The sequence below is a fragment of the Rhea americana genome, unplaced genomic scaffold, assembly GCF_003343005.1.
Source record: "Rhea americana isolate MKP2758 unplaced genomic scaffold, rheAme1 scaffold_14, whole genome shotgun sequence".
In the NCBI taxonomy this organism is placed as follows: Eukaryota; Metazoa; Chordata; class Aves; order Rheiformes; family Rheidae; genus Rhea; species Rhea americana.
Genome location: NW_028185483.1, coordinates 53924 through 75859, shown reverse-complemented (window position 1 = coordinate 75859; position 21936 = coordinate 53924). Strand labels below are relative to the sequence as shown.

General features: G+C 42.4%; 1 protein-coding gene and 1 long non-coding RNA gene across 2 annotated transcripts in view; one reads left to right on the top strand and one right to left on the bottom strand.

Moving 5' to 3' along the window:
* Positions 1 to 21936, top strand: part of LOC146599364 (uncharacterized) — a 48954-nt gene that overhangs the window by 3130 nt on the left and 23888 nt on the right. The window lies entirely within an intron of this gene.
* Positions 19180 to 20169, bottom strand: GPR55 (G protein-coupled receptor 55). The gene has a single exon (XM_085298517.1). The coding sequence runs from the start codon at positions 20167 to 20169 to the stop codon at positions 19180 to 19182; it is 990 nt and encodes a 329-aa protein (XP_085154643.1).

Here is a 21936-nt window from a genome sequence, read left to right as displayed (position 1 = left end):
CTTCTTGCTGGCATTGCTTAGGAGAACAAAAATAAGAAAAGGTTGGTTATAAAACCTCTCAGTTAAATTCTAGTAGTGACTTTCCTCTTTCCGTTTCCTACATTTTTTTTCTCATGGTATCTTAGAGATGTATGCAATGCATTTAACATGATACACGTGTCTATTTAGCAGACAATTCTAACATTTTTGTACTGAAAATAGCAGTTTTATTCATGCATATTGGCATTTCTTTAGTATTTTAGGGGAATCAATTGGATAGGTATGAATTATGTTGCCTAACAAACAGTGCTTCAGGAATATATATTTTTAAAATTTTGTATATGATATTACAACTTAAACTTTCTAGCATTTAGTAGTGATGGTTTGTTTGTTAGCTGGTTAGATGAGGATCAAGGAAAAGTTAGATGGTTTGTTTGTTAACAGAAACAGCAGGTAGGTTGTCAGGTCGATGATGGCTTTTAGTCTTCCTAAAATTGAAGGATAGCAGATCTCTGAGTGGATCTTGTCAGGCTGTTAGCATCAAGAGATGTTAGTCAGAAGTAAAGTCAGAGTAATCAGAGTTTGGTAACACTATTTTTTCATGCATATTTACTGATGTCATTTTGATGTAAAAATATTTTCCTTGGGGAAAATACTTGAAAAAAAAAAGTAGAAACTTTATTTTATTTTTGCAATTCATTTTGCTGTCTTTGTATTTTGATGTATTACTTCGTTATGTCAGCTGTGTAGGAAGGTGCTGTGCCAAAAGGCAAGTTATAGTATAGCATGTCATTAACAGGCCAGCAGTAATGTGTGTGTTCACTATATCATGACATACTAGTTGGATTTAATGTCTCTGCTATTAGTGGAGGTATAGTGCACCTGTAGAGGATTTGGGTGTTAATAAAATTGCTTTTCTTGGGAAGGCTACTGCTTTCTACCTGCCTTCAGCTATGTGTGCAGTGTGCAGAGCAGTGCTGCCCAGTAAAATGCTGCAGTTGGCTCAGGTCCCGGCAGCAGCCTGGCCATGTAAGTTTGGTGCTTCACTAACCTTATACCCTGTTTATCAAATATTAGCTGTTCAGAGCTTTGTGCTGAGGTAGCACAGTGCTCGCTGTGCCTAATCAGGACCTTTGGAGGCAGCTTGAGTGTCTGCACATGAAATCATGATGCCCCACACTGTTCTTGCACAGTCAGTGTTTCCGTGGCTGGGTATTTGCATCCTTTCCTAAATACAAGTATCCTGGTGTCATAGGTAAGGTCTATTGTCTTCCCCCCTTTACCAGTAGGGGAACTGAAGCAGAAAAAAAAAGGTGATGCAAGTAACCTGCAGTGGGGTGGAGTTTCCCAGATTCAGATACCTTCCTCCTAAGGCCAACACATTATTTTTAGGGTGATCGTTCCCTCGGACCAGCTCCCTTTGTGCAGCCCAGGAGAGATAGCATTGCACTGATTGTATATGGATGTTTACGTGCCTTCCAGAAGTCCTGCATTCTTTGGAAATGACTAGTCTATGTATATGCAAGACAAGAGAAGTAATCAAGAATAAGACAACAGGTACCTGATGTCATTTTCCATATATCAAACCATAGAACAATGATCTCTTAATTCATTTGAGCCTCAATCTATTTAACTTCAAGAACACTTTACTTAGGGTGAGGCTGTTTATTTATGGTAAAAGCAGTGTAGTCTCTATAGTTGTGTTGTATGCAGATTTCAATGAGGATTAGGAGAAGAATGTGTTTTATCTCCCTCTTTTTTTCCCCGTAACTGAACTCAGGAAGTGGCCTTCAAGCAGATCTTGCACTGCTGTAGAGTGTTAGTGGTACGGTGTTTGTGCAGAAGCATTATCGCTTGGTCACCTGACATATCATGGAAATTTGCTAAACACTTGTAATTCACCATCTCTTTTTTTCCATTATTATGGCTATTAAAACCATCCGGCTTGGAACTCTGTACATCTAAATATTTGGTTTCTTTGGCCAAGAATCCATCGTGTATTTAACAAAAGGCTTTCTTTACTTTACTTGCCTTGCATTGCAAACAGATTTTCTCTCATCATAGGCAAAGGTGCTGTAACTTCAGTCTGGTTAAGCTAAAGCCTGTTGTGGTGCTGCTGGTGATAGTGTTTAGACTACTGTTAAGCAGTGGTGAATGCACTTGCTCTTTCCCATGTGAAACATGTGTGGCCTCCCACATGTATCCGGATCAGTGAAAAGTCTTACTTTAGCACATTTTTGCTTCCTTTTCACACATTTCTAATTTGTTCACCATTGATACAATTAGTACTTTAAAGTGTCTTTTTATTGGAGCTGCCCCTGTAACTGATTTTTGTAGCTGTGATTGCTAGCCACAAGAAGTTTACACTGAAGGAAGGTCAGTCTCATGTTACTTCCGTGCTGATGTGAAATTCCAGAGAAGCAGGTGATGTCCAAAGCTTTGTGTCCCTCCTGGGAACGCTGCTGTGTGCATTAGGCTGCAGATACTGTCACAAGGGTTGGCTTCTGAGCTACTCGCTCTTCTCAAAAGCACTAGTGTGCAATGACTAAATTTGGGTTCAGAAAAGGAACTGCTAAGTTCCAGTCATACTTTTGACTTTGCTGCCTTCAAAAGCCTCATGGGCTTTTGCCTCATGGGCATCTTCACGTTGCTTGGCGTAGGGGGAGGTGAATAAGGAGAGCTCCCCAGGGAGCTGGGGTGGAGGAAGGTTCTTCTGCTGGACACTCAGGGTAGGAACCTAGTGTGAACTTGATGATGTACATCTGACAGGACTTTTTTAACCAATTTGAGCAGCAGTTGCTTGATTGTTCCTGCCTTGCTGGCTGGCACAACTGCTCATGTAGCTATGTGGTAAACCAAATCAGGGAACCAAAGTGGCTGAAGAAGAAGTTAGCAAGCCAGTGACCCCTAGAGTTTGGTAATTCGAATAATCCCTTTAATGTTCATTTACCTAAAAATGAGGAACTGAAGTAGTGTGATGTTTGTGAGGCTATACATGCAGAATAATTTTATTGTCACATTGTGTTTAGAAAAACATTTCTTGAACCACATTCAGGATATAACTGACAGACTTTAAAATATATTTAGAAAATGATATAGCAAGTGACAGATCTAATTGTCTGTGGCCCTTAGTACTTTAGACTGAGGAGAGAAAGGTTTGAGCACTGTCACAAGAAATAGCTTTAAATAACCGGTTTTAAGGAACCAGTTCTTCCTGAAGCCAGTTGTTAGCATCATTGTGTATTATTCCACTGGCTTTGAAACATTGTGTCTAGAAGAAATGCAATTTAATAGAACATTTTCTATTTTTGCGTTGTGTAAATGACAGTTTTATATCAAGTCTACAAGTAAAAGTTTTCCATCCTATTACTCCTCCTAATATTTCCTTTATACTTTCTTCCACTCTAAATTCAGCTGTTTACTCAGGCCAAATTTGTGGCCATTTATCCTTTCTAGGATGTAAAAGCAGAACAGTGGCAGTCACCCCCATCTTGTTGTCCCCGGACAGCTGATGCACCCAGCATGATAGAGCTCCTTGGCTGCTCTTGGGGAGGGATGGAAGACGATAACTGTGAGAAGAAAGGGGTAGCCAGTGGGTTTGATGACCCTTTCTGGTGTGGCACAAATACCAGACTGGGAAGGTAGGCAGATGTCTGCGCTGCTGAGCATCAGCAGTGCTGTCCTGCCGAGGCAAGCTGGATGCACATCACACCCTCTGCGTGCTGCCCCTCTGGTTCAGTTTTGCCTTTTTGGGTATTTGTGTTTCAGTTACTCGTGTCTCTAGAATTAATTAAATAAATAAATAAATATGTAAAAAGGATTTTTTTTTTGTTACCAGCACAGAGTCAGCTCAAGTTATGAGAGATTTTTTGCACTTCCTACTTTCCCTTCTCCAAGTTTTTCCATCTGTCCTTGCTGTGGGCGCAGAGTATCCCTGCTCTGCAGGGCTAGGGAGGGAGAGATTAATGCTGACAGAAATGCTTAGGTTGTCTGTACACTCTATAACTATATATATATAAATATATATATATAAAAATATATATATATATATCTATATATAATAGAGCAGTAGCTATATGCTATGGTATATATGCAATTAGATATGTAGTCACTACAGACAGAGGCATGGCTCTTCCCGTGGCCTGGCAGGGTGTTTTCTTCCACTGGTGGGACTTGGGTAGGAGTTAGCACCAGGAGCTGCATTTTTCTTTCTTCACAGCCTTCCGCCCTCTCTTTCTGCCTCTGTGGAGGTGCTTGTTGGTGCAGTGGAGGTGGTGGGAAGAGAGTGGCACAGCAAGAGAATCGCAGCAGCGGTGTGCCCTGTCTCTCCCCCTTCCTGCGCTGGCACGAAGAATAGCTGCCGCTGCCTTTTAATGCCTGCTATGAGTATGTGAGCACGCGCAGGTTTCTGCTGCTAATGGGAGAAGAAAGGAGGAGTCTTGTGAAGACATGAGCTGTGTTTAGTCTTTCACAAGCTGTGAATGTTTTGATGGATTTTCTTTTTTCTGCACCTTCAGTAAAAGATTTGAAGAACTTAGCGAGGATTATCGGCCGTGAATTAAGAAGGTCTGTCTTTCTGCTTGAAAGTGGATCACGTTTAACTGCTAAAAATGTGCGGTGATAGAGGTACACTTTGGACTTCTCAGAATTAATGAGTATTAATTCTTAGCAAAATGAAATTCATATGAATAAATACAACACTGATGAAATTGTTACAAACTTCATTTATCAGGCCACATCCTTTTCCTGTTGTTTTTCTGGTAAGCAGTTCTAAAGTCGAGTATTTAAACATTTTAGCATAAAATTTTTCTGGTCTTGAGCATTTTTTTGTAAATAACCACAATCACTGAAGCAAAAGTAACTAGAGCTATAGCTTTGATGCTTGTTTAGCAATCAGGCTTGTGATCTGAATTAAGGGGGGAGGCAGGGAAAGTGTTAGAATAACTGTTTTTCTTATTGCAGGATTTTTTTTAATAGTCTTACTCTATTTCACTTTGCAGAGTTGACAGTAGATTTCTTCTGAGTAAATTGTTCTAGGATTCAGCAAATTGTTTCTTCCATTCTTTCTCTTCTTCATAAAGTTGTGAAACATACATTAGATCAAATCTGTGATCAAGGCAAATCCAAACCTCTGCAACTGCAGCTTAATTAGCATACACAGAGCGTGTCACATCTCAACCAAGTCTCTTCCTGGAGCAATAATTGGAAGTTAAAATCCATTCCCCTCCAGGTGGGTCAGGCACAGTGGAGGGAGGGCAGAGGCACTTTGGCTGCTGAGCACATAGAGAGCAGAAAGTGCATGGCTTACCTTCATCACCTAACTACAGCTTGCAAGGGCTTCTCAGGGCTTATCACTGCAAGGAAGGGGAGAGGACAAGACTAAGGCACGAACCTGGGAACTGGCTGTGTTGAGGAGCAGCCTATGTGATCCCAAGCATTGCAGCCTTGTGCGTTCCTCGTGGTGGGCTGCAGCTTGGAGGTGGGCACACTTCTCAGCAGTCTCTCTGCAGTCTGCCAGTAATGAAGGATTGTGTCCTAAAGTACTTTCTTACCAAACAGGCATATCTGGTTGCCTGTTTGCTCTGCACTGAGATGCAAGAGGCAACTGGGTGGCATTTGGCTGCTGAAATTGCTACCAGGTGTCCTTTGGGGCAGCAATAGAGAATGAGATCTCAATGCCACACAATAAACCTTCCTTGACGACGGAAACAAAAGCTATGTTTTCATGTTACACAGAGTCATTTCATTACCGTGCTGTTCTTTACCTTTTTCTGCGAGCACCGTGTTCTCTACCTCTGGGTACACATACTACCTTTGGGTGTCCCTGCTTGCATAAATGAGAAAGAAGAAAGGTGACTCAGTCCCGTGCCTTTCAACATACAAGAAAAAAGCAGCCTTTTCTCACTGATGTGGGAAATCGGGGGCTGATTCTCCGAAGAGTCCCGGCTTGGCTCTCTAGCAAAGGGGAAACAGCCCTGAGAAGAGGCGACTGCACGGATGGAGGAAGGCAGGTGAGGAAAGTTCCTGCATGCCAAGGATAGATGAAAGTGGGTAGGAGGCCAGGTGCCGTGCTGAGTCACATAGATGGGGCTGGGGATTATGAGCAGGAAGACTGCGGGGCCATGCTGGGACATGTGTGATGGCCACAGCTGCTCCTGGGGCTGTTGCTGGCAGGATGGCCTTTCCCCTGCCCCAGCCAAGGGCTGAGCTCCTGCCTGGGTTGCAGCCTGTGAGGGCAGATCAGCTGGAAAAGGTGAGTAAGGAACTTTCCTCGATTTATGGCAACTCAGCCACAAGCAAGTTGGAGAACTGAAACATAAGCTTAAAGTGCTGAGTTTTAGGTGTAAGACTTTAGAATGAGAGAGGGCCTGCGTTTCAGCGAAGGCCATGGAAATTTGTTGCCTGAAATAGTAAAATTCTGAGCAATGGGCATTACCTCAGAAAGCTGAGGAGAATTAGGATGCGTTTGGTACTCTAGACAGCATAGGCCCTTGAAAAATAAAAGAAATCTCAGTCTAAGAGCATGGCTTGGCCAGCATATGTTTCATAGGAAACTGTGCATTTGTTGAGAGGCTGAATGTGGTCCTGAGATTGTCCTGGCCATGTTATTAGTAGCTCAGCCTGTGGTGATGGTGAGCAGACAGCAGTTTATTTGGATTGTTTCATGACATATTTTATTCTGACTTACTACTGTCAGTGGTGAGATTGATTTTACATTTCTCAGTTCCCTGCTAGTCTCTGGCTCCATAAAGCTCTTTGAAGAGGACTGGATTTAAAGGGTATGTGTCAGCTTTCCAATGTGCCCTGAGTAGATTTATGTGCTCTGTCCTTTGGGAATGGGCTTTTAAAATCTGTGCTTGTATTGAAGATGTATGCAAATGTACCCCATAAAATTAGTGGAGTTGCTATCTTTAATCGTTTTGAAAAATTTCAATACCTGACACTGCTAGAGATGCTTCTGGTTGCAAAAGACATTGCTGATATGTGAAGGACTGTAGCTTGGCCACGGGTGTCACTGCCAGGCCCCAAGCACTCCCAGGGACTCTGCAACCTCTTCCTCAAATCTCCTTTTCAAATGGATGCTTGGGGCCAGCTGTGCCACTGTCCTAACTGCTGGGGAAGTTGTAATGGAACAAAAAAACCCAGTTCAGCTATGTTGACACCTTCTCTTAAAAAAACCCAAAATCCACAATCATTTTAAAAAAAAACTTAGTTAGGAACAACAATTGTCTGAAATTATGTTGAACCTTGGGTGACTCCTGCCCATGTGTTTCTGGTGTTTGGGCAGTTGCAGACTTTCCCAAAGCTCATGATGTGTTCTTCACTTTCTAGCCAAACCAAACAAGGGAATGGCAGATTGCTCATTTTTCAGGGAGAACTGGAAAAACGGGGACCTGAAGACAAGACTACTGATGGAGAGTCCTTGGTGTTGATGCCAACTCTATCATGGACCAAAATTTTGGATAGCATCCTGACACGCTGAGCTCTAGTTCCTTTGAAAATAAATTCAGGGTTAGATGTTGAGAAGAATCTCCATCAGTGGGTGAACCATGCAGACAAGATGGGAAGATTAATTTGGTCACAGGGACCAGTTTGTAGAAGGGTAGACCAAGAAGCAGAATGCAGCAGAAAGAAGAAAATCGCTTAAACGCAGGAGACAAAAACGCCACGGCTGCCTGACCTGGTGTGTGTAAAGGGCAGAAAGCTGGCAGAGCGGTTGAGCTAGGGACCAAGGGTAAGGCAGCATCTCCTTGCTGTTTTCTATCTCCTGGGCTCTGGAATACATGGCATGTTGTATGTTCTGTGTGAAAAAAATTATGCATTAAATCTTACCAGCTTGTCACAGGGGAGAATTCTTACTGGTTTGTTTGCTGGAGCTGAGCCAAATGTGACAGTGAAACTCTGTCCTAAAGATCATCCCAAACAGCACCTTTACATAATAGACCTAGCACTTGGGTGCAGTTAGGGGACAGTGGAGCACTTTTAGTTCATTGTGAGACATTTCGTGCTACTTTTCTTGTCCTGTCTGCGCTATTGAGCCAACACGAGGGCAATTCCCACTGAGTTAGACTGAAATCTGCAAGTGATGACGCTTGGAGCCTCCGACTGTGCTCTAAATGAATAATGGTGTAAGAGAGAGCAGACTTCTGCTTTCCAGCATGAGTGTGGAAAGGGATCGTATGCTGCTTCTCGCATGCCATCGGCATCGTGGCTGGCTGCGCTCTGGCTGCAGCGCTGGCTTTTGCTCCTGCTTACGTGTCCAGGTTCCCCCCAAACAGCAGTAAAGCAAGGTTTTACAAAGTGCAGACAGCATGTAATCTGTTTGACAGCGATGTGTAAATAAGAAATGATCCAGCTGAATTTCCCAGGTTGACTTTCCAGCAGTGAAAGTCAGAAAAAAAGAGAGAGAACAGAAAGTTTTGCTATGTAAATCAGGCAAATGTGATTTAGATTCATCTAGAGAAGCCTGTGACTCAAAACGAATCATGCCATCTACTTTTCAAAAAAAATTAATTCTCAGGATGTCTCTGTGTTTCCACTACAAAAATCTGAAGGGAAGCTGGTTTAGGAGGAGATACTTTATGTAATACTTTTACTGTTTCTGTTGAGGTTAGTGCTTGATGTTCTGTAAAAAAACCAACAAAAAACAGAAAAGAAAACACACTTTCCTGCGTTTTGGTGCCAGACCTTGCGAAGTAGCAAGCCAGACCCTGCAAAGTTGAATTGCTCTCTAGAGAGAGCCGCAGCGCTTCGCTGTCTGTTGAGGGAGTCTCGGTTGTGTCTTTTTTTGTCGTCTAGTTGCCTCACTGGAGCTGGGAGCAGTCTCCCTGCTCAGGATGGTGTGGTGTATTTGGTAAAAGCTAGTTAGGAAATACTGCTGCTGAGAAGAACGCTGGGAAACGGAAAGGGAAGCTGAGCCTTGATGCTGCTGTGGGAGGCCAAAACTAAACCTTAGTTTCGTTTCAGCACATTGTCCAAAAGATGGAAATATGTTGCTCGTATACCTGGCCCGTATTCTTTGCTCTCTCTGTTAGTTTTTCACTGGAATATCTCCTTATTTCCAGGCTGAGTTTTTTTTAAACAAGAGCAGTGATCTTGATGTTTGCATCAAAGCTGTTTTTGGCATTTTCCAGAACAGGATTTTACCAATGTACTAAATGAGATAGATGCAGGCTTGGTCTGAATGAAGATAAATTGTGGAAAACATCCCTCACTTACATGTGGGTGTAGAGTGCCTTATTTCAGGCAGTAGAAAAAAAGGATGGAAGGTATTAAGGCCTCAAAACCGAGCAAAAATGAGCAGTTCTCACTGCGTTTTAATTGGAATCTGTCCTTGAGGCTGTTGCTCTGCAGCAAGTTGTGTGTGTGTGTGGGGGGAAACCCTGTATTTTAAAAATCTTCTGCAAACCTAATGCCTTGCAAGTCACAGCATGTTTTCTGCTGTACTTCCAGATGTGAGTGTGGAGTTGAAGAGTGCAGGCTACAAATGGTGCTGTGATATAGCCGGTACATCAGCACCTGTGGATGTTTTGGCTGCGGTCTGGTTGCATGTTGTGAAGGGCTATTTTAGAAGCTTACAGAGGCTTGCAGACTGCTGAAATTGCTGGTTCATCCTCCAAGGAGCAACCTTCAAGGCTTTTGTTGTTATTTTCTGCCTACGGTTGTGGAGCAGCAGATGTGCCAGCCCAGATGATGCGATGGCTGTCAGCTGAGACAGGAGCGCTGAGTAAGTGAGGGCTGCCCCTGACCCTGCAGCAGCTGGCCAGCACCTCTTGTGCAATGGACTCAGTCCTGAACCAAGGGCTTGTAAAGGACTAGCAGAAGTGGTGAGCTGAATGGAGGAGGAGGGGAGCACCAGGACTTAGCTACTTTTGAGCAGCTGCATCTTCTTCATGCTTTGAGCTGTGTCCTGAAGTCTAAAAGTATTTCTTGCCTCCCACTTGGGCTGTCTCTGAAGACTTTAGTATAGACATTCAGAGTGTATAAAAGCAACCTGTGTGGTATGGAGGTGGTGTCAGGTGCTGAATGAGGCTTTCTTGTGGTGAAGAGTATCAGACAGCTGTCTAAGCCTTAGATGACATCCTGGTGCCCAAGACGAGACTTTACTGCAGCTCTGACTGACTTTAAATTTGCGTGTAATGCAGTGATGGTTGAGTTTGCTCCTGAGAAGATGAGTCCTGAGTGTAGAGGTGCAGCTGCTGAGGAAAGCGGTGCCTTCCCTAAGCTACATCAACAAGGGGGAAAAGGCATTGATGTAAATATATATATATATATACATATTATATATATTAGAAATCAATTGTCCCTGCGTGAATTTGACTTAGGTGATCCCTCTGTTATGTGGTATGTTGCAATGAGAACCGCCAAGTTTCCTTGTAATTTTATAGACATTTTCAAGTGAAACAAATGAGAACAAAATTTCCAACAGGGCCAAAGGCAATGAGTCATGCCACTTCAGGGACACAGAATTGCCTTGTACGGCCTCCTGGTTACAGTGGCTAATGTGTTACTTTCCGTCTAATTCACTCTCTTGCTCCCCGTTTTTACGACTTGGATGAAGAGCAGTCTACACAACAGAAATAATGCTTCTCATCTTCAGTCATTCTAAGTTCCTCAGATGAAAGACACTGTAGAAATTCAACTATTCTTAGTTTGGTGATGTGTGCTTCACTGCTAACGCTTACTTTAATCTCTATATTTGCTAGATGTAAAAAGATAAACAGAAGATTGCTTGTGTGAGCTTGAAATGTCCGTGCTGGAAGGGGTGGGTTTTGCGTCTCTACAGCTTTCCAGCTAGCACTGAGGTAACAAAACAGCAAAAGCTGATCGCACAGTGATATTTTGTGGCAATCGGTTCCTAAGAATCCTGTTCAAATGTAACTAGCTCTCCTAGCAACAGAAAGTCAGGTATGCGTTTAGAAGCAGTGTAAAATCCCCCCCCCCACACACATTTACAGGACAAATATTTTTAGCCATTTTTGAAACCACTAATGGTAGCTGAAGGAGGTTGTAAACCTGTGTGGATAGACTTTTTGTGTATAGCCCCCTGCTTGCTGCCATGTCTGTAGGATAGCAAGTAAGGCACCAGTAGCAGCCCCGCTGCAGAGGCTTTTGTTGCCATGGCCCCAGAGGCATTACTTGCCCCGGCCCCGGAGGCAGTGCATGTCTCATACACCATCCTGCCTGTGGAGCAGGGTATGCCTCTTCTGGTGTGGAGCAAGTCTGCCCTGTTGCAGGAGATACCCTGAGGAGGGCAGCAGGCACTGTGGGCAGGGGGAAAGACTCAGGAACAGTTATGAGAGTCAGGAAGGAGCCATGGGGAGAGAAGCAGTGGGAAAGGGCAAGGGTTTCAGGGGAGCGGGGCAAGCGCATGCACTCAGGCTGTGGGTGAGAATCAGCAGCTTGGAAAGATCTCTGGGTAGGTATAACATCTTGCCTTGGGCTGAAAGCGGGAGCTTTCTATGTCTCCATTGTTTTTATTCCTGGAGCAGGTTTGGGTCATTATTTGCAAGCTTTGGACTGAAGGTTGTGCAGATGGTCACTTCCTATGTCAAACTGCAGCAGTCTCAGATCACCCTTGGTGACAACCACTTTCCACCACACACTGCAGCATCCTCTTTTCCTCTTCCTCTGGGCCTTCTTTCCCTTCTACAGAGAGAGCTGGCTAGTGTGTAAGAAAAAAAGATACTACCTCTTTCTTTTGGTAACTGTGAGCCTTTCAGCAATTCTTCTCATTCTCTTGTGTTGGCAGTGGTGGGAGAGCAGCCAGAGCAGAGACCGTGTCTGTGTGGCTCACCTCTATGTTTCTGTGCTTAGTAAACATATAAAATTGAAATCCAACCATGCCCATATGGTTGGATATGGATATGGATAGAACCCATATGGGTTCTAATTCTTAGTGTTGTGTAAATAACAAAGTCAGATAGATTTCTCTTTGATTTGCTCAGCAAGAGTACATTTCTGCCCTTTTCTTTGCAGTGACAATTCCCCTGCTCCTCTCCTTGAGAACAGCTTCTTGGGAAAACTGAACTCGTGTTTAGTGTGCTGTGGCCAATGTCTCCTTGTCCTCCAGGTGTTTGTCTTCCACAAGACTGGTGTCTCAGCTGCTGTTGCTCTCCACTTGGGTGTAAGCAAGCCCTCGTGGTAGCATGGCTGTCAGCAGAATCATCTAAGGAGATGAGAAGTTTGTGAATAGATCTTATGTGCTCTTCATGGCTGGAAAAAGTGAATAGACTTTCAGGCATGCAGGCTGTGCTTGTGTGAAAAGGCCTGACAGAATTTGTGTACCCAGGAGCTCACGTGTTTTCTCCCATTATACTAGGGGATCTCAGAAAACACTACCTCTCTCCAGCTCCTCTCTTCTGATTTGGGTGGAAGGACTGAGAAGGTGCCAAAGACTTGTGGGAAGGAATTAGTCTAAGGTGGAAAGCATGCTGAATGTGGGAAAAGTCATCTTCATGCAATACTCTGAAAGCTGTGTGCATTTGAGAAAACCATAGTATCGGTTTCTCTTTCATTCATTTGCGTGCGTTTTGGACAGATTAAATTGTGGTGTTGGAGAATAACTTTTGAGTGAGGTATCGTTTAGAGCAGCCCACAAAGATGTGAGGTTTAGTAAAGATATCTCTCTGAAGATCAGTTTCAGTGTCTCAACCTGTTTTAACTTTGTTTTGTGATCTGCAGGCAGTCTTAGGCAGTGGGGTGGCTGCTTTTCTCACTCTGCAGAGCTCTGTATACTGGCTTGAGATAAACTGCTAAAGCAACATTTAATTAAGAATATTAGGCTTTATTTGAAGAAAGTTTGAGATTGCTGATCATTCTCTCATGGAAACAGCTTGGTCCATTTTACATTTTCTAACCTATTTAATCAGAATGAAATGCTGCAGAACAGCCCCAGAAGAGCATGTCCCCAACTGTGCCCACTCCAGCCCAGTGTGAGAGGGAAGGTGGAAATCATCCCTCAGGGGTTTTTCAGATCCCAAATCACATAGAATCATGAAGGCAATTTTGGGAAGGCTGTAAAAAAAAATTTTTCATATTATATCTTCTGCTTGCTATTAAACTGATTGAATTTACAGCAATCTTTTTTTGGTTAAAAATAATTCCGATAAGTTAGTTCAAAATGGCTTTCAGGGCAGCGTTACTTTCTTTAATAATAATCCAGCATTATTAAGCTGGTACTTTTATAGCATTTGAAGTTAGTGGAGTTACACTGATCTACAATTTGGAGAATTTAAAATGATATGACTCACCTAGCAAAGGGACGAGAAAAGAGTTTCTGGAAAAATGTATTTTATTTTGTCCAAAACTACTTTCATTCTGTGTATGCTTTCAATTACTACTAAGGTCAGCCAAATAAGGCTTGGGGATCACATCACTATTGAACAAATACTGATGGTAGAAGGTTGATGGATCTGATAAAATATCCCACACAGCAGCGGTGCTCTCCTGCAGTGTGGAGACCCACAGGGTTTGGTTGCTGGCCTAGCTGCTGAGCTGATCTCATGGTTTGAAGGAGCATTGCAAGGCACATCGGCGAAAGCCCTGCCAGTGGGCTACTGGTAGCATGCTAGCAGATTCAGGAATGGAGAGCTTGCTTCCATGGGCCCTGAATCGCAGATGAAAGTCAGTGGGATGACCTGCGAGCTGCACGTGACAAGAGAGAGAAAACAAAGCCTTGGAACTGTGGGCTCTTTTATTTCTTTTATGTTAAGAGGCTGCATGAAAATATGCCATTTGGGGCAGTAATACTGGGTGGGCTTCAGGAGACATGAGAGGCATAATAATTATTTTTGGAAAAAGAAAAGAAAAAAAGATCGTGTTTAGTCAACAGAAGTAAGTGTGTGAACCTAACACGTGCAGATTTCCTTGCTGTAGTTGGTTTATTCCACTGTGATACTCTGTTTCTAAAAAGTCCTTACGCAGGAGTATTCTAATCTATTTGAAATGGATTAAAACTTGTCACACTTGATTATTGCCAGACAAATAGAGATGGGGCTCCCTCATGCATATTGGCCAGTTTTCTTGCTCAGACAGACCTTCATTTTAGCACAGTCAAAGGTCAAATCTTTCTTGCAAGGTGGCACATCCCAAGCTAGATCCAGCCCATGGGACCCCAGAGCCATGGCAGTGGATCAGAGTGGTACCTCATCTAATAGCTGCCTACATATGCATTCCTTATGCAACACTGGACTTCAGAGGATAAGTATGATCTGTAGATGCGTAGATGTTTAAGAAAGGGGAAACAAAGTCAATGTAGGGCAGGTATAATGCTTACGCATTGTGAAAGGAAAATTGGATTGGATGTAGAATACAGCATGATAGGATCCACTGGCTCACAGCTGAAATCAGAAACTGAGTAAAATGAAGTGACTTTTTTTTTTTTTTTTTTTTTTTTTTAGGCTAATGATGGTTGATTATCTGTTTGGGTAATTTGCTTAGTTTGAGAGGAAGTGCATTCTCTTCAGCAAATAGAAATCTTTAGATCAGGAATTAATTTCAATATCCTGTTCTCTAAGGAGTTCCATTGTTTAAGCAGGATTTCTGTCAAAATTTTGGTCAGATTACTGGGAGTGCAAGTGACTTCTTTTTTTCTTTTTTTTTTTAACCTGCCTTATATGATAAGTAACCATAGGTAATACCTTCATCAAATCTGCCTTAATACCTGTGAATTCCTGTACTGGCATGTGATAGAATACAAACAAAATAGCTTTTTTGTATGTATTTTCACCTGGATATTCTGAAACAATCTTGTCCAGAAGAATTCATATTAAATACAGCTACTCTTTAAAATCTGTGGTTAATAGCTTCAGCACGCAGAAGAGAGCAGAACTGAAAACGTAATTTTTAAAGGCATTCTTACGGATGTTTTTGGTTAGCACTTGAGTTTTCTTTTTCCTTTTTTAAATAGGCCAATCCTTTTTTGACATTATAGTACAATTGACTTACTGGAAGGAGGACTAGGTATGCAAGGGGTTCTCAGTCAGGTTCCCACCATCTTCGTGTGTGTTGGGAGTAACATCAAGAGAAAAGAAAGTGCTTCTGTTGTGCAGTCTGAAAATTGAAATTGTGAGCTTATGTTGACTCAGGAAGGCTTTTGTTGTTGTTTTTAAAATGTCAAGCACTTTTCAGTTTTATTCATCGTCAAAAGTGTACACCTTCTGAAGCTGCATGGAATTTTTTGCTTGTTTTTGTTACGACTATAAAGATAAAACTAGCTGGAGGTTCTGCAGAGTTAACAGTAAATTTATTAGAGGAGTCTACTTGGAAAATTCTATTTTCAAAAGAACTGTAATCTTAGCTGTAAGTCAAGGACAAAATTTAAGTTTATTATTTATATATAAGTTCATCTTGAAAAGCAGTGACTTGAAAGTGACACCCTCTTACTCAAAAGATCTACTTTTTATGATAAAAATTTGACTATTGTAATAGCCCTGTGAAACCAGCACAGCTGGACTCTCTTCCTTCTTTCTCTTCCTTCATTATCAGAAATTTAAAGTATGCTTAGGCAGGCTGCTCTCATTTACATATATAACAGGCAAAATTTGAGACAAATGGGATTGTATAAAAAATCACCTTTGACTAACAAAACAGTATTGCTGGTAGTGATAAATGGAGGAAAAATAGTCCAATTTAACTTCTGGTATCTGTTGTCTGAGTTTGCTGTGGTGTATGGTCTGAGCAGGTTGAGTCTGTGGACCAGTGGTACATAGTGGTCCCATTCTTACAGCTGTATTTCAAAGGCAGACCACTGATTCCTTCATTGAAAAAAGTAAGTTGATTTCTTTCTGCAAGTGGAAGTCTCATTCAAAGAGAGCTGTTTCTCAAAGAGCTCCTGTCTCCCTGCCCGTGTGTGCTGGGACTCTGCTGCTGACCAGGCACTGGTATGAATGTTTTCTCTCTAAGCCTAGTGAATCAGGCTTTTCCGCATACCTGGCTCTGAGAGCCTTAAGCACTTTTTCTCTCTGGCTGCTAGGTCTGTGCACTTACTTTTTTTAAGATTATAATTTGTTCTTTTTTAAGTACTTTGTGATAAATACTGTTTCATTAGTCCTGACTTCAAATATAGTACCTTACGTGATGGTTATGGCTCATAGGTGCTTGCCTGGTGATTTTTAGGCAGTTAGTGCATTTCTGCGTTTTGGGGCTGTGCTTGCAGTGGAGCTGTTGACAAATAGTGCTGTGACAGCAGCAGCACTAGGAGGCAGCTTTTGTCCTGGAAGCAAAAAACAAATAAGCTTTCATATGGTGAGAATCACAGAAAGGTGGGAAGGTACCTCTGGAGTCCAGCTCCTTCTCAGAGCTCCAACATTCGAGCAGCTCAGCTGTGGCTTTTTCTAGTTACATCTTGAAATCCTCTGTGGATGGGTATTCCACAGCATCTCTGGGTAACCCGTGCCAGTGCTGCCTTACCTCCTAATGCAGAAGTTCTTCCTCATCTTGAACCCGAACCAAAGGCCATTACTCCTCATTATCTTGCTGGGAACTGCTGGGCAGAATTTGGTTTTGCTACTACCCCTTTGGCACATCAGGCGAAAGAAGCCCAGCTCCCTTGACCTCTCATCACAGGCTGGCTGCCCTGTGCCCTAGTCATCTTCCTAACCCTCCCCTTCACCCTCTCCAGTTTCTCCTCGTCCCTCTTGAGCTGTGAGACTCAAAACTGGACATGCTATTCCAGTGCAGCCTCGGTAACACAAATAGAGGACAGTAATAACTTTCCTGTATGTGTTGGCCACACTTTTAATGTAGCCTGGTGTCCTCCTTGCCTTATTTACATGAAGAGCACACCATACCACAGCCTGGTGTCCGCCATCACTTTTCCAGGAGGGCATCTGCATCAGCCCTTGCCTCCAGCCTGTGCCAGTTCATGGGATTATACCACCCTGGATGCAGAAGTTTGCATTTTTACTTGTTGAAATTCATGAAGTTTCTGCTGGCCCAGTCCTTGAGTTTATCAGGGTCCCTCCGGACTGAGGTTCTGCCAGTTGGCATCTCAGCCGTACCCCAGGCTTAGCATTGTCCACTGACCTATGCAGGGTGCGTACTGTATCATCACGCATCACATGTGCTTGATAAACTTTAAACTTTGTACCTTAAGAAGTGCCGAGTTTTTGCAGAGTTGCAAATTGCACCAACTTTAATTTGAAGTTTCGGATAATTGACTAGTCATGCAAGAAGAAGCTCAGAGCACTTTGGAGAAGATATTGTAGGGATTTGACTGGGAATTGTCAAGCATTTGCTGAGAGAAAATATTTAAAATTGACCAAATTTCTAGGGGTGGTTATCTTTCCTGCTTTTACTTTTTTATTTATTTCTGGTAGTTCAGTTATTATCTGCTGCCATAGTTATGAACCCAGAGTTCTTTCTGGAAAGGAAAATCGCCAGTTAAGTCTTGGAGCTGTTTTAAGGGAAAAATGGTGAAAGTTTGGCATGAAGCAATAATTTAAGAATCATACACTGCCATCATATTGAGGAATTAAAATATATTTTAAAATCAGAGCTCATGTATACAATTTATTTGCTAGGACATATTCTTTCTCCTACACGTCTTTCAGACACAAATTAATATCAAAGGTGCAAAAAGAAAGACTAACTCATATTGAAAAGGCTGCAGGTTTCTGAATAATCAAGACAATAGTAAATAATATTTTAAGAACCTACTGTTTTGGGAAGCTCTTCCTCTTGCTACTCTGCAGATAATGGCGAAGAAGAGGATAAAAACCTTTCTTTCCTCTGAGCTCCTCCATGGCTCAAGTGTGGTCATGCTTTTAATACTAACAAGTTTTCAAACATTCACACGTTAGATATGTGCAGTTTCCCACTTGCACAATCAGTAACTTGTACAGAAATCAGTTGACTGCAAATCTTATTTTCAAAACCAGCAAACTAGCCTCCCCCCACCCCATTTCTCTTTTTTGCTCCAGAGAAGAAGCCAATTTCTTTTCACGTTTTCAATAAATATAACATCTACTCTGAAACAAAGACCTGGTTCTAAGCAATCTTAAACAATTTTTACAGCTATTTTTAAAAGGCACCAAGATAGATTTCTTTATCTGAAAATGTTTCTGGCTAAGGCACAATGAATCATATCAATATCATGGTAGAAGAAATAGAAAGCTTAAACTGCAACAATAAAGTCTTTAGTTTAAACTCAAGGCCAAACTTACACATGGTACAGGGTAGTGAGATACCAGAGAGCTGACTGAGAAAGGTTGTGAGGCATCAGTCTTCCAGAGGTTTGTAAAGCAGAGTTATGAAGGCTTCTCTGATGAATGAGGTGGATGGAGCTGATCCTGTCTCATGGCTGGGAGACAAGAGTTTATCAGATGGGTGGTCCCAGCCTGTTTTTCTGGGATGCTATGATTGCTTCCATAAGTCCTGTCTTCCAAGAAAGCATGAGAAGGCAGGCAGAAAGCTTTAATGCTTATCTCATATTACATCTTTGGCATAAATATAGTGATGATTACCCGCAGCTGATCATGTGGGATCTTTCAGTAAATGCAGTATTTGAAGCAGTTCTGTTTTCCATGTGCAAAGCCAGTTTTAAAATTGCTGGAGAAAACGGTGCTGATTCCTCAGTGTAGATAACCACAAATGTACATCGCTCAGGAATGTATACTGGGCAAGCCATCCTCCATTTGGCAGAACAGGGTCTTCCTCAGTAATGGCCCACACTGGTGCCTAATGCTTACGGAAGGTATGGTTCAATATTATAAGAGGCTGGCCAAGCTGTTCACACCAGAAGAGTTCTGACAGTAATGTAATGTAACGTTTACAGACGCAAAGAAGAGGAGTCAGACTTTTGGTCCTATATTACCTTTTAACTCTCAGTTATCTTCTAGGTTAGAAAGAAGTTTTGAAATAGTTATTTCTATTTTTGGCCCTAGCAAGTTTCTGGTCATGTTGGCAAAGGGAAAATTGGTGCAGTGGTGGTGAAGGCTGATTTTAAGTGGCCTTCTGATGATTTGTGTTGTTTTACTCTGGCAAGATTTTCACATTTTAACAGATACCATGAAGATGAAGGACTATGATAATAAATTCCCTTTTTCCTAACAATTTTTCCCTTTCACCATTAACAGGAAGAAAAATGTGTAGCAGGTGTGAACCTGTTCACCATTCACCAGAAAAATGCTGTCCTTTCTTCTTCCTCTTCCCTGCAGTGACCGGGGTGATTCTACTACTGTGTCAGGGATAACACTCTCAGAGTCCTGCAAGGCAAGTAGGAGCTGAGGAAGAGACGTTCTTCCACTGCAAGCAATCCCATCTCGTAGCACAAGGCTTAAAGACAGGACATAATTCAATAATCTTCTTCATGTTCATTTTCTCACAAAATTCTTTTGCAGCAAAGTAATAGAAGATGGCATCCAGGCAGCAGTTCAGGTTGGCAAATATCATTGACACCTGAATGAAGAAGCTGATGTTTTGTTTCAGACTGCAGTCCTCTATAACATGCTGTCGTACCAGGCACTGTAGGCAGATCCCGAGATGGACTGGTGTAAAACACACCAAAAATACCACGAGGTTGATGGTAATGACTCGTAAGGAGCCACTGTCTTCTTCCTTCTTTTTATCTTTGCTTTTTTGACTCAGAAGAATAGAGATGTTTTGAGCAGAGCAGAAAACCATTGCTGAGAGTGGGATCAGAAATCCAAAAATCTCCACAGAAACAATGAGAGGGATGCTCCAGGCCTGTTCTGACATGTTGTGAAAGCACTTTAAATTCTCGTCCTTGTGAAACACATACATTGGGCTGCTGCAAAGCCAGACTATTGCCCAAATGAAGCAGCAAATAAAGATTGCCCACTTAGGGGACTGATTAGCTCGGCCTTTAAAGGGGTGCCTTATGCAGATGTATCTGTCGACAGTAATGCAGACAATAATGAAAATACTTCCGTACATATTGACGAAGTACAGAGACTCAATGAACGCACACAGGAGCCCGGGTGCTTCTGCGACAGAGTAGTACAGCTTGAGAGGGAGCGAGAGAAGCAGCAGGACATCTGCAATCGCAAGATTGATCATGTAGACTGACGTTTTAGTCTGTTTCTTCCAAAAGCAGCAAAACATGGAGAGGGCCAAGGTGTTGAGAATCAAGCCAAGAATGAAGGTGGGGATGGAAATCCCAAACTGGAGAGTCTTTGCTAAGCTGTCGATGCTGGTAAAGTTACATTCCTCGCTGTGGTTGGTCATTTCTCCCCTAAAGCACAGGGAGAATAGGTTGGAAACACGGAAGGCCCCAGGTTAGTCTCTGTATGTATCAGAACAGAATACTTTCAGATACAATGCTTTCTCCCCCCTGCAAAACTGAGCTGGACACTTGATCAGTCTTTGCCTAATTTTGAAAGCGACTCCTCATTTTAAGCACAGATCTTTCTATTTCTATTCTCAATGGCTTAATCTGTCGTAAAAGGAGCCTGATTCTTGCAGGTAGGTAGTCAGCATCCATTGATTGTCAGATCCTTTAGGATAACCCCGTTCAGATCCTGAATGTAGTGGCCCCTTCAAACCCATTCTTTCAAGGATTCTGAAGTGCACTGCTTGTAGCAAGTAACTTGTATGTCTATTTAAACTTCCATAATGCTTGTGTTCAGTTCTTTCATTACAGAGAAATTTGTGAAATGAGTGTTATGTCTATTAAGTCAGGTCAAAGTGATAGCGGGGAATTTACTTTGAATATGATGCACATCTGTGATTCCCTATGCATCAGGAGCCTTTGGTGATATACTTTTACTGTCTCTGCACTCACATGGATAATTTTCTTTCATATAATGCTTGTGTTTGATGCAGTTTTTGAGTAGGTCAGTTTAAGAAGGCTGACTGGGCTTTTGTCTAGGAGTTAATTGAGTAAGCAACGGAGAGGGGTTTTGAGAAACTAGTTAAGAAAGGACCCTCTGATTTGGAGGACAGAAGGAGACAGGTAGCTAATAATCAATACGATGCAGGACTGGACTTTACTAAAGAAAGCAAAAGAACAGTAATTTTTTTTGTTTTCATGATTACAACATAAATGCATATATATAGAGAGAGAGAGGAGGAGAGAGAGAGAGAGAGAGAGAGAGAGAGGGATCGTGCATGCACGTGTGAGCCTGGGAGCAAGTGTGTGTGAAGGAGCAGGAGAGGGAGAGAAAGTAAGAGCAAGCAGAGCTGCTGAATATTAACTGACAAGATGGATAGGCTTTGGGCTTTGCCGAATCTGCTTTTCATAGGGATGCTGATGTTATACTGGAAGCTGGAGGTAGGATAACTTACTGGAACAAATAAGTGATAGTGGAAATAATTGTATCTGAGCTGAGAATGAGCTCAGAGCTTAATATGCTCAGGTTGGGGAAACCCGATTATTGCTAGCTTAGACTCCTAACAGAACTGGCACAAAAAGCTGAAAGTCCAACCCAGGAATTTTTATGGAGTCTATCAAGTAGGTATGGAATCAGTGCATCTGGAAAACAGTCAGTGTAGTGCGGGAAAGAGAGGCAAATGTAATTAAAGCAGTTCTGTATCTCTTAGCCCAAAGCTTCATACAGATTTTAAATTAAAGAGTAACTGAAAGCATGGTAAATGGAATAAGAAGCACAAGGCCTTTGACGGACCTTGCCGGTACAATGTTGTCTTTGATGAAATACCTGATTTTTCAGATAAGGGAAAGGTGTAAGGCACTTGGATTTCAGGAAATCACACTAGAAATAACTAAGTAACACTAGAAAGCCTGGGGGTTAGAACAAGGGTTGTTAAGTAGGTGAGGCTGTGGTTACAAGAAAACGGATGAATACAAAAGAGCCAGGGGAAGGTTACTAGGGTGTTTCACAAATTCACATGGGACTCGTCCCTTGCAGCGGTTCAGTGGTGACCCTGTGGTGCGAGCGAGGGAGAGCTGCCAGCAAGATGGAATGGGGAGGTGCCCTCCGTTCCGGGGCCTTGCCTGGCCTGGCTGTGGGCAGGCGGTCTGCGCCGCATGAGTGG

What these genes read in the sequence shown, in the direction of transcription:
- GPR55 (XM_085298517.1), bottom strand. Translation starts at nt 20,169, where the DNA reads ATGACCAACCACAGCGAGGAATGTAACTTTACCAGCATCGACAGCTTA.